Source organism: Clytia hemisphaerica, unplaced genomic scaffold (assembly GCF_902728285.1).
Source record: "Clytia hemisphaerica strain Z4C2 unplaced genomic scaffold, Clytia hemisphaerica genome assembly, whole genome shotgun sequence".
Classification (NCBI taxonomy): Eukaryota; Metazoa; Cnidaria; class Hydrozoa; order Leptothecata; family Clytiidae; genus Clytia; species Clytia hemisphaerica.
The window spans coordinates 592,698-610,208 of NW_027103910.1; the positions used below are offsets into that span (position 1 = coordinate 592,698).

General features: G+C 34.3%; 1 protein-coding gene across 1 annotated transcript; it reads right to left on the bottom strand.

Annotated features, from left to right (window-relative positions):
• Nucleotides 1-1,116: 1,116 nt before the first annotated feature.
• Nucleotides 1,117-12,622, bottom strand: LOC136809197 (receptor expression-enhancing protein 1-like). The gene is made up of 9 exons (XM_067065715.1): nucleotides 12,456-12,622; nucleotides 9,315-9,387; nucleotides 9,082-9,158; nucleotides 8,014-8,077; nucleotides 6,297-6,353; nucleotides 5,482-5,595; nucleotides 2,623-2,882; nucleotides 1,890-2,088; nucleotides 1,117-1,215 (listed from the first exon to the last, which is right to left on the bottom strand). The coding sequence occupies exons 1-9, from the start codon at nucleotides 12,485-12,487 to the stop codon at nucleotides 1,144-1,146; spliced, it is 948 nt and encodes a 315-aa protein (XP_066921816.1). The 5' UTR covers nucleotides 12,488-12,622; the 3' UTR covers nucleotides 1,117-1,143.
• Nucleotides 12,623-17,511: the final 4,889 nt, after the last annotated feature.

Consider the following 17,511-nt stretch of genomic DNA (forward strand, 5'->3'; position numbering starts at 1 on the left):
TCCACTATTGTTAATTTTGTCAATTCTTAAAGAATGTCTCAATTCTAATAATTTTATGCCATACACCGTTGAAAAGTTTTTCTCGACCAATATTGAGCCATCATATCAATTTTTCCTGTCCCTTAGGCTTTATACGTCACCCTATCAATAAAGGCAAAAGAAAAAAACGATCCATTTTCAAAATTTAAAATTTTATTATCAAATACGATGAAAAATTCTTCATTTTTTTAAAGAGATTAAAACCATAATACGCACCACCTTTTTCCAACATAAAAAATAAAGGGTGGTTACAAAAATATTACCACCGAATCTTTTTTTCACAAAATGAAAAAAAAAACACAACAACAAAAAATCTAAATAGCCTAAAATTTAAAAGTGTAATATTTTTAAGGACTCGATGCTTAAGTCCGAACTAGTAAGAAATTTTAAATAGTTTTTTAAGAGTTTATTTATAGTTAGATAAAGTATAATATGCATGTTAACATAAAAAGGCAAAAACAACATAAAAACGCTTAAAAATTTCTCAAATACACATTCATATTGACAAGATAGCAAAAAAAGAGCGAAAGAAAATTTAAATAGAAAGTTTGAAGTACAGTAGTGAAACTAAATTGCTGAAAATTTAAACAAACGAAAAATTATTATCAAAATTATCTCAAAATGTTAAAAGATACAGACGTTTTGCTGATAGATTTTAGGACAAAGCTGATGGCTATAAATTTCAAAAAATGGAGATTGTCAAAGTCAACTTTGTAGCTTACAGAACGTCTCTTAAAAAACGGTCCTTTTTGACTTAAGAATTTAATTCAATGAATGCAATAAATAAACCAAATTTATAATTAATATTTAGTTAGCTTATCGGTAGAAAATTCGACAACAAAAAATATTCGTTGGCAAAAAAATTTCGTCACTTGCCAATAATTTCGTCACTTTTTACCAACGAATTTTCTAAGGATAGGTTATAGAAATGATGAGTTTTTAAGATTTTTATTAAAAATCAAAAATCTTTATTCGAAACATACTGTAAGCCGCAAATGTTAAGTAGGTGATAAGTTACATTTATCCCTGAAGACTGGACCGATCGTTCAATTACTTAAGTGTTGACCACATCCTAATTCAGCCCAAGGAATGGTTATTTGAGGGTCATTCGAGTTTGGTTGTGGCACCTCTTGACGAGCGAGTTGTTCTCGTTTTACTTGCATTCGTTGGCATAGTCTAAATATAAAACCATAGTCCATATAAAAAACACTGGTCTGGAAGCTTATTGTTTTAACTTTTTGTTAGCTTTTACCTTTGTTATTATCAAAAGATGAAAATTGATGTAGTCAGTTTTTGATCACGTTACCAGGTACTCCTCTTGGGATTGGTTTAAGATTTAATCACATGATAAAAAAGTGAGCAAAAAAACTAATTTCTCAGCGCAAGTTCAAGTAAGAAACAATAGAAAGAAACAAAAGGCTTCCAGACCGGGGTTTTTTACACGGACTATGATAAAACAAAAGATTCTTATTATTCTAACTTGGAAAGAATGCATTAACTTATGTTTATGATTCAAAGACCAGGCCCACAGCTACGAGTCTGTGTTTTAAAGTTATCAAAACAATCTAAGATAGAAAGGTTTTGTGCTGAAAATATGGCTTTCGCACTCTAGAAAGTGAATTAGAATCAAAATTCCTAATAAATGTTTCAAAACCACTACAAATATCAACATGGAAAATCGAAAAATTAACGAGCGGGCTGCCTGTTTATTAGACAACTTAAAAAATGGCATGGATTAGGACTAGGACGGTTTTAGTGGGATAAAAATACCCGCACGGCAATTGGCGGCTACGGTCGAAAAGGTGTATTCCTTACCATAATAGTCATTGAGCATTAAATAAACAAATTACCTCGTATAGCGGTTTCCTTTGTTTCCTTGCTCGCGGTAAGGTGTTAGAAGAATATGCATAATTGATTGGTTGCTCTGATCCAGTTGTGGCTGATGTTTTCATGGAGAGATGATCTTCTTCATTATCCAGTTCATCTGGTGGCCCTCCATCACCGCTGTCTTCTGGGTAATCTTCTTCTTCTTCGTGTGTCGGTAAATTCCTGCCAGAATGAAAGAAAACACAAGACTGTTAAAGGTTCCCGTTTCATATCAGACACATATTTCATATCAGGACAGTGTCTGCCTATTGTTATATCATGCTGATATAAGCAAAAAAATGTTTTTCTTTTCCTCTTTCTAACCAATCTTGCTCCACATCCGTGTCAATTCAATATAAAAAAGCATTTGACTTTTAACTTTTTTTTAAGCTTCTATTCGCCTAACGCCCTCAGGCAACAAGACCAGAAGTTTTTTTTATTTGATCAATTTTTTTGACTTTTCCTTGACTTTTCAATTTTTTAAACTATACATTAATTTTTTTGATACTTTAACGCCTTGTCGTTCACCGTTAATTAACCAATGAGAAGACTGTCATTACATGTTTGTTTTTATAAGTAAAGAAAAATTTAAAAACAGGCTCGGAGATGCTTAGGTCGAGGGCTTAACAAGGTTGAAAATGAAATCATGAGAGGGTTATTTTTGCACTGCCGTAGTTCGAAAAGTTCTCTTTTTTCAGCAAATATCTAAAAACTTACGTATTATCAGAGCCACTTCTCTGTTGTCGGATGTCTTGTCGATACGGATCTTCTTGTAAAGATTTCGTGCGGCCATACTGACGTTGCAAGATATCTAAATCATCATCAGGATCAAAGTTTTGACCAGAAGACCCTGGACCAGACGTTGAACCGTACCACGTCGCGCGCTTAGTCTCGACCGCTTGGTAGTCTGTACTGTCTGTTGTTAGGTCTTGCATGCTATTGTATTTACGTAGTGTTTGTACTAGTTGAATCTGACCCTGAATAAAAATACAAGAAAAAAGTCGATTAGGTATTGGAAAAAAGAAATTGAACTCTTCTGCTACCGTGAGCAAACCAAATCATCTTAGCTAAAGTAATCCCTTGACAGTGGTTTCAAAAATGGTACCCAGGAGGGGGCAAAAATGGGTGCTGGGTATGTGAGGTAAGGGTCCGTTTTTCACCTTCCAAAGTCTCTCTAAGGGTCGGAAAATTCAGAAAGTTTTAAATCAGTCTATTTAAGGGTGGGAAAATTCGCGGTTTTTAGGAGATTTTTTTTATTTCCAGAGAAACAAGCAACATGCTGAATGGACCTACCTAATGATTAACATCAGATGAAAATAAGAAAAAAGTGACAATAATTGTACAAAAATTCAGAATGGAAAAATAAAGCTTGTGTGTTGAATAATGTAAAATGGTAAAAAGGAATTTCCCCAAATACGAAAATCACTTAAACCATTCAGGCCCAAAAAACCTTTTAAGCTGTTTTTGGTCCAAATTTGCCCAAAATAATTTTCTTTAAAAATCTGGCTCCGTCACATTTTGGGCATTGCCATTTTGCATCATTGTGCAAAAAATCAGAAAAAAATTATGAGTCAACATTGAGAAAAGCTATATTTTCTTATTTGGTTAAAGGGAATTTCCCCAAAATACGAAAATCCGTCTTTTAAGCCGAATAAGAATTTCCCGGGAAAAACCACTTCAGTCATTCTTTAGAGAATCTTGCCCTCCATCTTTGTACAAAAAATCAGAAAAAAGTAATGACAGGATTTTGCACAAAGTCCAAAAAACCCTATTTTTAGGTAGTTTTTGGCCCAAATTTGCCCAAATAAATTTTTTCTCAAAAATCGGGCTCCGTCACGTTCTGGGTATTGCCAGTTTGCATCATTGTGCAAAAAATCAGAAAAAACTAATGAGCCAATCCTGAGAAAAGCTGGTAACAGACGGACGAACGAACGAACGGACGAACGGACGAACGGACGAACGGACATGGGTTAATTTATAGAACCTCCACCGGGGCACCCGGAGGTAGGTCCAAAAATTATAAGGAAAATTGTATCTTTAAGAGTATGACTTTTTTCAAAATTCGAAGAAAATTTTTCAAAAAGTCTCTCTAAGGGTCACCTTTTTAGCAAAAATCAGTCTCTCTAAGGGTCGGTTTTCGGAGGTCCCGTCCCCACATACCCCTCATTCGCCAACCCTAGTACCCCCCGCCCCGGACATGGTAAATAAGTGCAAGTTTGTCTGGTTTGTCAGTGTTCATAAGAAGGAAGTTTCATCCCGCTTCTTGGTAGAAAGGACCCTTTACCTTGAAAAATAACGGTCTCCCAAGGTTTCACTTTGGTTGAGTGTACTGAGAGCCTACCACTCAAACAACAAACTAAAAACTGACTTAAAACGGGAAATGCATTGTGAATTTGATTAGCATACAAGATAAAACGGGATAATATGTGCGATCAAATATTCAAAAGATAATACAGTCTTAAATAACGAACAGTCTTGCCGTTGTTAAAATCGAGAACAAAACCTTTTTCTCATAATGAGCATTAACGGGTCATACTAATTACGATAGGAATTCCTCCTTAATATCGTACTTACCTATAACAATCCAAAAGTTCCCTTAAACAAACAAAAGCGCCAAAATCGCAAACTATCGGAAAGAATCCTGCGGTACAGCCATTTTTTATCACTTTGACGCTTTTGATTGTTAAGGGAAAGTTTGGATTAGGTAAGTACGGTAAAGTTTGGGTCAAAGTAAACATGAAAACCCGAATAAGACACCTGAAAAAAATCCTGATATGGCAAAATATTGATTGTCTCCACTTTTGTTAACTTTTCCTTTCTTTTAAACTAAAAAAAACCAAAACGACTTGCTCACTTTTGATCGTTTTACCAAATCTTCCCTTGGGAAAAAACAAAAGGTCGCCAAAAATTACAAGGACTATGGCCTTGAAAGTGGCTGCGTATTTGCTTTGACCACCTCTGGGTCAAAGGCTATCGTTCGTCATGGTTAGATTATCTATATGGCTTTTAATTTACGAGAAAGTGAAAAAGAATTGCCAAATTTGATCCCTCGATCCTCAACAACATTTTCCTTATGAAAAAGTTTGTACTACGGAGTATTTTTGATGCTTTCCAAGTGAGTACAAACTTGTATGAAGATCCGCCTCAGTGGATAGCCCGGTGAAAAAAAATTGCCAAAAATGGCCTAATTTTGTCGGTGAGATAATGATGAACCTAGCCCATACTAAACGTCGCGGCTTTTTCTCTGAAAAATCCCGGTTTTCGGAGAGGTGCTCGCTATGATGAACACGGTCAAAATTAATGGGAATTTCCCAACCCAGACCATTTGGAAATTTATGATCATACTTTGGTCAGTAAATTACATTACGTAGGTCAATCCCGGTCGAAAATTCCAGATCTTTCACAAGGAGCAGCCTAGTAAAGTAACAGTCTCCTTCATTTTTTTATCCACCGATTCCCAACATCATTCTAAAGTTATCAAAAATTTTCAATTGACAATCCTCACTGTCAATACCCCGGTGAAAACCTAGGTAAATTCTCTGAGACAAGGGTGTGTGAGTTGTTAAAATAGCTTACTGTTGCAGCAGTTTTTAATAGTGTATCAGTGGCCACATTAAATCCTTTCTTCCCAACGTCCATTAGGGTCGCATAACTGCGATTCTGTGCTCGTGCAATATATCGGTCAATGGCCTGTAAAAAATAAAACGTTTGCTCACATCTAAGTTATTTATGGGAAACAGGAAATTTTGGTTGAGCTTATCAAGGCTTTTTAGACAAAGAAAAGTTCTTTAAAAGATTTTTAAAAAGTCTTACTCATTTTACCTAAGAGCTTATAGCAGGCTTAAGATCAGAATTTTTTTAGTCATTTGATTGAGTTTGTTTCTGAGTTTTGACCAAATCTGAGTTTTATGATCTAAAGAAATTGCGTGTAGTTTAGTTGTACGCACTTCTCATTTAAAAAGCCTTCAGGAGAGTTTAATAATTTAGAGGGGACAAAAGATGCAAGGGTATCTTTTAAATTGTGTTATTGTCACAAAGGTATTTCGTCGTTGTCAAAGCAGAGGGTCCAATCTCAAAATGATTGTCTTAGCATCTTGAGAATCTCCTTTAATGATCAACCACGTGACCGAAGTCCGAATCTCGTTGTCAAACGTTTATCTTATTATAGAAAGTTCTAACTTTACTAAGATTTAATTTTGAGATTTCCCCGGCCCTTTTGCCTTGACAACGACAATTTGTTATGAAGATAAGTTCATCGTTGCAACAAAATCGCAACACTATTCAACTAAATCTTATAAAAAGTTCCGATTCATCCAAAGTAAAATCCCACTCGCAAAATAGAAATTCCGCAATAAAAGGAAGAAAATAAAGAAACTATAGAATGTAAATACCTTTTCATGTTTCACGAGTCGCGGATGAACGAATTTCCTATACAGAATACTTGATCCCTAAAATATACAAGAAAAAAGAACAATAATTATTTATTCATGGTTCGGAAAAAAAATGTGTAAGGGTGTAAAAAACAGAACTGAATAAAGCGGAAAATAGTCCGTTCACTCATACTGAGGAGGGTTGACAACTGACGAGTCTTCATTTGTCAAGATACAAAAGAGTATCTTAAATACACGTGTTTTCATAAGGAACCTTGACTTGGCTCCGAGCCTAAAGTGCTTTATTTTTTCAGATAATTTTAGCCTCAAAGTTCCTTATCGAGTTCCTTATTTAGTTAGCTCCTAAGATTGGATTTGCTATAAAGTATGTAGCTTATGTATAACTCTAGACTACAGTACAAAAATAAAATTGTTTTGTCAATATTTTGTCATCTTTTTGTTTAGGATAAATGTGTGCAAGTTCAAGTTTAACGCCCTGATTGTAACTTGTTTTCTTATTCTCAGCCTGGCCAGTTCCTTAATAGTTCCTTACTTTTTGGACCATTTTCAGTCTCAAGTTCCTTATAAACATGTTCTTTGTAAAACAACGTGTAGTTCATTCACATATCCTTTTGAATTTCAAAAGGCCACGCTTAGTCTGGAAACATTTGACAGAGTTAAATTAGAAAACAAAAACAAATTTTTGTTAGAAGGGTTTAAAACAGTGCAAAGCTTTTAGAGTTTGAGTAGCGCTTACACCAAGGGGTTGATAAATAGGTCTTTTATTTATCACGGGTGGGAATTCGTCCTAATCTCAGCAATTACGGATTAAAATTCTGAAAAATGGGAGAGTAGATGATACATAGGAGGTATTGAAGACAATGACGATTCAAAGATGATGAGATTGATTATTATTCATCAATCTAATGGTCTCATTGTATAAGGGTTGTATAAAATCCAATTCAAGTTTCAGGGATTAAAAGGTTAAAACGTACACAAAACTAAGGAAGTAAGCTCTTATAAAACTTAATGTTTTTAAAAACATTTTTTGGAGAATAAGTAGATTTTGACGTCAAAAAGATTATGAATTAATACTTTTTTGAGGGGCTTTATTTTAAAACCACTATAGTATTCTCTGAAGCACTCATGTGACGAGAGGATAACCTTCATATCTTTCCTCGTTATCTTTAATACATATTAAGAAATGAGGCTTTTTATATCGAGCACAGTTGGATGAGTTCCCTTTCCCCTTTCACTGTCAGTAATAGCTCCCTTATTTCTTTCAACAAGAAATTTTATAGGAAATTTCATTTCCTTGGCATGTAGACTTCTCTATCACCGAATCAAATCTATATTTTGTTGCGTCATTTGAAAAGCTCTCTTGGAAAAAAATATTTATCCCATTTTGGTTTCCTATTCACCTGTAAATATAATTTCATATGTTTACGTTACGATTGTAAATACGGGCAGGTCAGGACAATGACATTAGAACATTATTAGAAAGGTTAACAGGTTTTTATATGTTTCAACCTGGCATTATCGGAGAAAAAGTTGATTTGTTATCCGGAGCTAGGAGACTTTATAAAAAGTTCAAATGAAGCTAATGGGAAAGAAGTGGTTCCTGTTTCTTTATACTATCACATGTTGTGACAATTTGAGGGAATCTTATTTATAGTAAATTGTGATCAAGTCCATATGGCATGTAATACAATAAAATCATGAATAATGTAAACAATACCTTAGTTGCAGGTGATAGTAGCCATACGATGAACACTATTTTTATCTCATAATACAGGGGTAACCTGAATACAAAGAAAAAAGACAAAAAGTAAAATGAAATTTGAAAAAGAAATAATAGCTTTTCATGCTGTTTCATGTAATATCCTAGATAAGTTCTAAAAAATACTTTGAAAGTACCATTTGTTAACAAATTTTGGAGAAAGAAATGCAGAGGTTTTGCTATGGATGACTCAAATAAAATCTGAAGAAGTGAGTTTTCAACTAAAGCAAAATAAACAGAAAATTATGGGGTTCGACTAAGAATTATTGTGATATCGAGGCATCCAAGCTTGACAAGAAGAGACAAATAATAACTTTTGATCTGTAAATAAAACCAAAATAAGCTTTTATATGGTGTCGTAATAGATCTTTTAAAAAATGTCAGCTTATAATGTTGAATAAAATGTTTTGGAAAAAGTCACGCTGATATCTGATAACTGTCGCTATATCATGTATCTCTAATTTCATATTATCATCAAAAAAGAAATAAAGCCACAACATTAATTATTAAAAAAGTAACCATACAGATGATGATATCAGTATAATTCGTCTTTTTAATAATAGTATAATTCACCTTTTTTAAGAATGTCAAAGCCATCAGACTTTTTGGGTTTGAAAGCCTAAAAATGTTCTCATTTTCTACAATTTTGATTATTTTGGTGAAATTTTCTAAGAATTGCATGTTTTTAGAGCCATCCAAGCCTTTGAATGTTATAAATCCAAATGTTATGATTTTCTTTAGCACTAGTGTTCTGATAAAATGATGTAAGTTCTAATAGAGGAAATGTGTATTACATAATAGAAAGCATGACTGGACAGCTTTTATTAAATAATTTAAAAGACATTGTCAGCTCAGAGGTCATCTGCCTAGTAACAACAATATCCAAACACTTTGAAATAAGACACAAATAAATAAACAATGCCTTCCACTTAAAAATTTCCTCTCAAATATATGTTTAGCACAATTTCTCGAAATTTCATATCCATCATAAAAACATTTTATGATAAGTAAAAGACTTGCTCTCACCAAGATAGAAACATGTCTGCAAATGTTTCGCCAGTTGTGAAGAATGCAAAAATGATCCAATACATCATCCATTTGACCTGAATCACAAAAAAAATCACGTATTGATTATTAAAGAGCGGTGGAACTGTCCCTATTAAACAAGATTTACAAATTCAAAAATTTAAGCTCAGAGTCAGAGACTCAATGTTTTTCTTAATTAATTTAAAAGAATAAAAAAGTTTATGAATACTTACATATTCTCTAACATCTTTGTTTTTGATAGCCTTGTATGATCTATAAGCAGGATATAGTGTACCAAATACAAGTCTAAACAGAAAAATAACAAAATAACAAAAATTTAGGTCAAAGATTCCACTCAAGGTTTCAATCAAGGTTCCAAAAACTTTACTTTTCAAAATTTGAAAAAGTTAGTGGACACAATCTAAATTGGCATCAATACCAACTTGATACAGTGAGATTCATCCGTTATTTAGACTACTCAAACTGTGCACATCAAAACAGACAATTGTTGGGTTGATATAAAGGAAAAAGTTGTCACCACGCTAAATGCTAATTATTTTGTTATTCTGACAATTTTTACTGAAAAATCAAAATGGCTGCCTGTTTTGTTTTGATGGCATCATGATCATCAAGTGGCAGTTACAAGGAAGGTGTGAGACTTTCCAGATGAAATGACAATCAAAGTAACTACCATTAAAAGTCAATCAAACACAAACATCATAACCAAAATATGCAAATTTTCAAATATGATGCTGTTTCTTCCTGAAAAGCCTCTTATACCCTGAAAGTGACAACAATTGTGTACTTATTATCTGTATCCCTTATCCTTATCTTAAAGTAAAATCAACTCTGTTTACAATACTTGGTTCTCTTTCAGAGCTTCATTAGGTAGTAAATACTTCACAAATGTTAACTTGTTTCTAAAACAATCTCAAAATTAATATTTTGCTTTGCTTTAATCTCTCCAATGAAATACAATATGGAAAAAAGATCAATCTTTTGGTGTGAAAGTTCAGAGTAGAAGTATCAAAAGGTTCAGGAGATAAGGGGAGTTACCAAGAGTAACAGTAAAATTTTGGTGACATAAATGACCAATAGTTAAGATCAACTAAAAATTCCAAGAAAAAAATTGAGAAGAAACATCTATAAAATCCTTTCCTTTATCCCATTGAAGAATCATATTATTCCATTACCAAACAAAATCAAACAATAAATATTGAAGTGAGAAATTCTGTTAAAGTTTGATTAGTTTGATTGATGTGTTCCTTGTATTTGAAAATACACTCTTTTGTTTACAAATCATTCTCGCCTACGATAACATAAGGCTCACCATGAACTTCCTTTTCTTTTAAAATTTGTGAACTCGCACTGTATGGGGTCATGGCCCAAAAGGCTCACGAGACACTACGCAATTCTAAGTTTTTTTGTGACAGCACTGTGCACTTCTAAAAATATTTTAAAGATACAAAAGTCCCCCTCAAAAGATAGCCGTTCTGGTCAGCAACCAACATACCCAGTTGTAATAAATAAATTGATGATAATAGCAAAATCATTTGTGGTTTGACGAGTTGTAAATCTGGTCCGTGATTTATATATAACTACATTTTTTTTGGTGCTTGAATGCTCACCAGAAGCAAAATTTGAAAGAATAAAAAATCTGTGGAATTTTTGGTTTTGTAGCAAACAAATCTGAAGAAATACCATGAAGTAAAGGGTACAGGAGTACAGGACCTCCTAGATTTTGGTGCTTTATATTGGTCACTTTTTGCTTTGCCGATTTAAGTCTGAAAATTCCCCAATTTTTGCCAGTGGGAGAAAATCTTGCTGACCAGTACTTAACTCGGAAATTTTAACCTGTAACTCTTGATATGAACAACTTGGAATTTTTAACTCATTTTGCATAACTCGACAACTCGAAAAAAATTTCATTGCGCAGGCTGCTCGCTTAGAAATTTCTCACCATTCAAAAAGTCAAAAGTGCGCAGTGTCACTTAGGCCTTCTGGGCTATTGACCCTAGACAGTTCTAGTTCACAAATTTTATAAGAACTGAAAGTGCGTGAAAACTAGAGGTGAAGATTCCTTCAAGAAACGACTCGATAAATATCTGTGCTTTACACCCAACGAACCTCACACTACGTCGCGACAAACAAGATTGGCTGAATCAAATGCTCTTTTCGATCAAATTATACGTGTTGGGCTCAACGAGCTGGACAGATGAATATCATCAAATCAAACTGAAGTATAAGTATACTGAAGTAAGTTTCGAGCCTTCTGGGCCATCATACAAAACGCTGGTTGCTGTATGCTGAATCTACAAAATTCTTTGAATAATATTGCTAAAAAGTCTTCCAACTCTCCGACTAGAAAAGAGTTGGATGTTTAAGATACGGACGGACGTGAACACAACTTATTTGTGACAGCGGCCTTAGGTCAAAATTAGTTTGAATACTGAAAGAATACAACTATCAACAAATATTTTAAGTTTCCCTTCAAATGACTCTTCCTTCAGCTACCTGTTTCAAATAAATAAACACTGCTCCTAAAGTTTATTTGAGAAGGACATTTAAGGGAGGGCTGTTGAAAAAAATGTCCTCATCCAACACTGGCTGCGCCGTCATGACCATACTTGGCGTGTCCGGTGTTTGTTAAGTCCAGTGCGACAGGGTTGTGTTTTTACAGCCTAGACATCCGAATGCTAGCATAATAAAAACAAAAGATGTTTTAGCAAACGTGACAGTCTTTTGAATAACTAATTACTCCACATACATTACTTTCCCTCAGCCAATAAAACATGATAAATAATCTTGTTTCTAGGTAAGGCGGTCATCGAAAAAATGCTCTGTTCGCGTCGCAACGGGTGTTAAAAATGCATGCTGGCGGACAGGCGGTCAAAAACATTCCCGTTTTTTTTTTTAATCACGCCAGTAACTCAGGGGCGGGTGGTAACGCAAGCAAAACAATTTTTCGATGGTCGTCAGAGCAATTGAGAAAAAAGCTATACTTTAAAAGAGCAAATTGCTTTTCCCAGATTTTTTTCTGCATCTCCGTACCGGAAAATCAGCGGAAAATTTGATGCGGGCGGGTGACGCGAATAGAACAATTTTTCGATGACCGCCTAACTGCTGTGGAGTAAATAGTTATTCAAAAGACTGTCCCGTTCGCCAAAACAACTATTTGAACAAGAATGACGTGAGGCACATAATCAACGGCCATCAACATGATCGAATGTAATCGAATGCAAAATCTTAATCTGACAATCAAAATATTTCCTAGAATTTGGTGTGCCTGTCGGTTTGACAATCAAATTTCAGAAAAAGCAGGTCCCCCCACACTGCTTGTTTGCTATTAATAAAAAAGAATAAAATATACATACAGAATCACCCTTGAAATCAATGCAGAAACCATTGTCTCAAGAAATTAAGACTTTCAAGTCCAATGCATTTGAAATTTTCTCCGTTCTTCCTTTGTACTGGCTTTTTTTGCTCGAGTTTTGGATTTTGAACCGCAACTCCAAAATCGAAAGTCTACACTCTGTTTCGTGATATTCTTGTTCTGTTGTTCTGTGAAATATAAAAAATGCTGAATATTGCGTACCACACAGTGCGCCCTAACCCAGGGCGGGGTTCATAATTCTCTCGGAAAAAGTCGACATGTCTTGCAAAAAATTGGCTTTCAAAATCAGACATCCCCTACATAGGAGGGAGGGGGCGTTGACGACGAAAAAAGTGACGCCATAGAATAATATTATCTAGCACTATCAGTAAGCATCATAAAGCTGATAATATACAGGGAGCCAACCTCGTCCCCGTTGTATCCGGGCTTTTAGAGAGTATGTGCTCTGCGGGGCCTCTGCATGCAGTTCTTTGATTTACCATTTCTAAGGATATTTAAAAACGGTCTACACAAACATCAGATTAATACATAAACATACCATGATAAACGAACGAGATAACAAAAGTCTGCCTTGTTATCGATTGTACTTATCACCCGTAACACCGCCATACATCATGTAGAAATTCTATCAACACGGCCTTATCAAATTACTCTTAGGTTCCAAATAACGTAGATACTAAACACCGAAACGGGTGGGAAACTAGTGGAAACGAATGCAAACGGGTGGAAACGAATGGTGAAACGAGTGGAAACGAGTGGTGAAACGGGTGGAAACGAATGAAAAACAACTGGATACACATGAAAACGAGTGGAAACGAGTGCTAGGGGGTAAAGATAATTTGGCATTCGCGTTCTATTCAGGTTCTAATGATGATTGGTGCCATATACTTGATGGACCTTTACGTTTTGGCGAAAATATATTGTATTAAGAAGTATAAAAATGATGTTTGGATAAACAAATTTTCGTTACTTTTTGCTCACCGAAAACCAATATTGCTTTCCCACTAAAAATCGTTAAAACAAAATTGAAAATTCCATCTTTTTTACCACTTTTTTGTACACGAACAGGTCGAAATTTGAACAAAATATACTTGACACGTTTTCGCGAATTTTCGGCCTTTTCGCAAAATCGTTTTGCATTGCTCTTTCACGAAATTAAATTACGCGAACAAATAATGAACATCAAAAAGTTTAAAGATACAATTTTATATAAAGTGAAAAGCAATATAAGCATATAACAGCACACTCATGGGATTTTGAATTTATTAAAAAGAGTATTGTTGCATTAAACAGACTGTACCTTTATAATCATAAAGGTTGGCGAGTCCAGTCAAAACACAGATTTGATCTGCAGCGTCACGCTTCACCTTGCCTCAATAGTTAACTCAAATTGAAACAAACCATTGCCAAACAAACTCTGGTAGTTTTTTATTATTTCAGAGAAGTAAATGCTATATTATGGCACACAAATTGTTGTGTGTTTTTTCCCAAACGAATTCCAATTAGAGAAAAGCTTTATTTCGATTGGGATAAAAAATGTGATCTAAAATATCAAAAATATATTAAAAAACTTACCGCTTACAAGACTTCATCTTTCCTGACAAACACCGTAAACAAGCCAAGATTGGTCGCTCTCGCTGGAAGTAAACAAACACTGTAGTTAGTGTTATAGTTTGGAATGCAAAAAGCTAAAATCTTCCTTTTACAAACTCTCTCCTGGTGTTAATTTCCATTGTGGTGCGAAAATTATACCAGATCGATTGGAGGGTTTTCCCGAGGGCTTTACAATGTAATGGTCCAGATAAACAAAAGGACGCCCAGAAAAGGAAGGTTTATGTACACCCTTTGATAAAAATAAAAGGAAGGTTTTAAAAATTGGAAGCAAGCAACACAGTACAGACAGGTCTTATTAGGAAAAAATCTTCCCTTATATTAAAAAGACTTTGCAGTGATCATTCGCATCCTAAGGAAATATCAAGAATATATGCTTTGCAGCAACAACCATGTTTCTTTGTCATAAAAAATCCAACCATAAAAAACATATAACATCAAAAGACAAAAGTATCTGAAATACTGGATTTGGTTTCAAATGAAAATAAGCTGCTTACTTACTACCAAAAAGAAAATCGCTTCCATTCTGTTATCAAAGCAGCGTTCTGTTTTTAACAATGTTTTAAGAGGCATTTGAAAAAAATTTATTAGTTTGATATGAACCCCTAGCACTCGTTTCCACTCGTTTTCATGTGTTTCCAGTTGTTTTTCATTCGTTTCCACTCGTTTCGCCACTCGTTTCCACTCGTTTCACCACTCGTTTCCACCCGTTTGCATTCGTTTCCACTAGTTTCCCACCCGTTTCGGGGTTTAGTATCTACGTCCAAATAAACAGCGGGGTTGGAAAATTGTACTTCTGAAACCCAAAAATAAGGTAAAATAGGCTAAAATCAGGCTATTTAGAGCAAAATAAGGGGCCTTCTCTTTGACAGCTGAAAATATTCTTAGAGATTGATAAACGGGGGGGGGTCCTAATAAGGTCCGGGGGGGTTGGAAAATTTTATTTGGAACCTAAGAGTAAAGCTTTGAAGAAGAGAAGTCGGGAAAATTTAAACATATTATTGCCCCCGCAGGAGCGTAGCGACGAGGAGGCACTCATAGCTTCACGCATAGATATTGGACTGGAATCTCGAAATTTTGTTGCGTTTGTTTGTTTTGTCACGCAAGCATCCCCGTAGTTAGTCTCTTCCGTAAATGTTCGGTTTTTTCCGGGACGGTAGTATACATATATTATATGTTATATGCTATTACCATTATTACATATTACAATTTATTAGTTTTGATTTACCTTTGAAAAGCTGAAGCGAGTGTTATAAATGCAAATTATAACAGTGTATGATATAACACGAATTACAATATTACTTGTGCAAATCAAAACAAACAAAATGGCAGACTGGTTATTATCATTATTTGACTGGAAAAAGTGTTTTGTATGTCAAATTTTGTTTCTTGTCTTTGAAACTGAATACTAACTACTGTAATTTAGTCAGAAGTTCACTTCAGCAACGGTTTCAATTTTTTTTCTGGAATCTTTAAAGAAATTTGCTCAATTTTTCAAATGTACATATTTGATATTTTTGTTCAAACTGTAATTTATCTTTGTCTGCTATTTTATTAATAACTACCTTTATTGCTTATAGAGCTCCTTGAGCCTTAAATACCATCATATGGTCGTAACTCGAGAAAGTCCTTCTTAACTTAGTAAAACAAGATACCGCCAAAGTACAAAAAAGTTGAATGTATAAAATTATGTAAAATTGAATCCAAAAGTGGTTGAATGAAATGTTGAATGTCAATCAATGTAAACAAACTTTTTCTTTTGATATTCAAAATAGATTTACCTCACTTAGAGTGTTTTCACTGTTTTTTCAGTGTGGTAAATCTATTTCAAAAACCTGAAAAAAGTTTGTTTACATTCGTTTAACTTTACATGCGCACGTTCAACTTTTTCATGCAGTTGTGATAGCCTAAATAACTTACGCTCCAGTGGTTTTGTGAAATAGCTCCAATTCTGGCTTTCCAAATTAGGAGGGACCTTCCCGAAGGCATTTAACGGTGGTTAGACTAGGTACACAGACATTCATACAGAAACACCATAAAGTGAAAGTATATAGCTCTAAACTCACAAAGCCAAGCTTCCTGAAGGCACGTTTCTTCATTTTCTGCGCTGCGATCATCTTGGAGAAAAGATTGCATCATGAAAAAGGACTATGCACTTGAAAAGAAATTTAGGCGCATTTTAACTTTTCTCGACTGTACGTTTGAATGGAACAGAGTCTAGGTAATGTTCTAGTTGGTGAGTTGGGGAGTTGGGGAGTTGCTAGTTTCGAGTTGGGATGTTCGTAAAACTTTACGGCGACCGAAAATTTTCTAATTTAAACTAATGTAGCTCAAAAGTACAAATTTCAAATTAGCCAGTACCAAACATATTATTGACTATAAGATCATGAAAATGGTAAGGTGCTGGCTAGCAAAGCCAAAATACTTAGTACTGTTATGTCATTGTCATAATGCTGACAACATGACACGTTCTTGTAAAAATATTGACAAAATCTTTAAATACAATGATTGTCAAACAAATTCCCCAAAAAATATTGATCATACTGCAAGTGATGCTTATTGTATAAAAGGATATGAGTTGACAGTCATCTTAGCCTCAAAAAATTCGTAGAGATACCTTATAGAGCTAGAAAAATAATGACACTTTCTTTTGTCATTTTATCATTGGAATTGATGATTGACACTTTTTAATAAAAATTTTGATCACATTATAAAATAAAATGGTTCTAAAGTCACTTTAATCAAGAATTATATTTATACTCAATGTGATGCAGGAAATATAAATGGATATGAATTGACAGTAGAAAATAGCTTTCCATGCTCTCAGCGCACGTGTTTAAGGCAAATAAGCATACATGTTTTTTTTTTTATAAGCAAGTGTATGCCCCTTGGTCAGGCTCGTGTATGCTTAAGTTCTCAAAGCATCCAGGCATAGTTTATGCTTATTACATGCTTAAGAATTATGCTTATGATTCACCCCGAGCCAAGTTTTTTAATGAAATTTCAGAAATTTTGTAAAAAATTTGTTCAGATTTTGGGAGCAGTGGAATGTAGCTAGCCGTGGAATGTCTTATTTTTTACTTGACCTCTACCAAACCAGATAAAAATGAAACAAAAAAATAAAAAAATGACCACTTGAAAAATATGTTAGGCTGACATATATGCTCATGTTATGCTTAGGAATTCTGCAAATCTGAGCCTTCATATGCTTATAAGCGTTATGCTTATAAAAAAAAAAACATGTATTACAGGTGGTATATGTATTATAGGTATTATATGTGTTATATATTACTCTCATATTACATTTACTTTCAAAATCGTACTTTTGATGTATGTTATTCTTTTTCGGTAGCCGGTAATTTTTTAACTCCCCAACTCGAAACTAACAACTCCCCAACTCGAAACTAGCAACTCCCTAACTCGCG

Coding starts and splice junctions, on each gene's coding strand:
- LOC136809197 (XM_067065715.1), bottom strand. CDS start 12,487: ATGGTTTCTGCATTGATTTCAAGGGTGATTCT. Junction 6,354..8,013: donor TACTATCACCTGCAACTAAG/GTATTGTTTACA, acceptor TGTATATTTTAG/GGATCAAGTATTCTGTATAG. Junction 1,216..1,889: donor AAAGGAAACCGCTATACGAG/GTAATTTGTTTA, acceptor TTTTATATTTAG/ACTATGCCAACGAATGCAAG.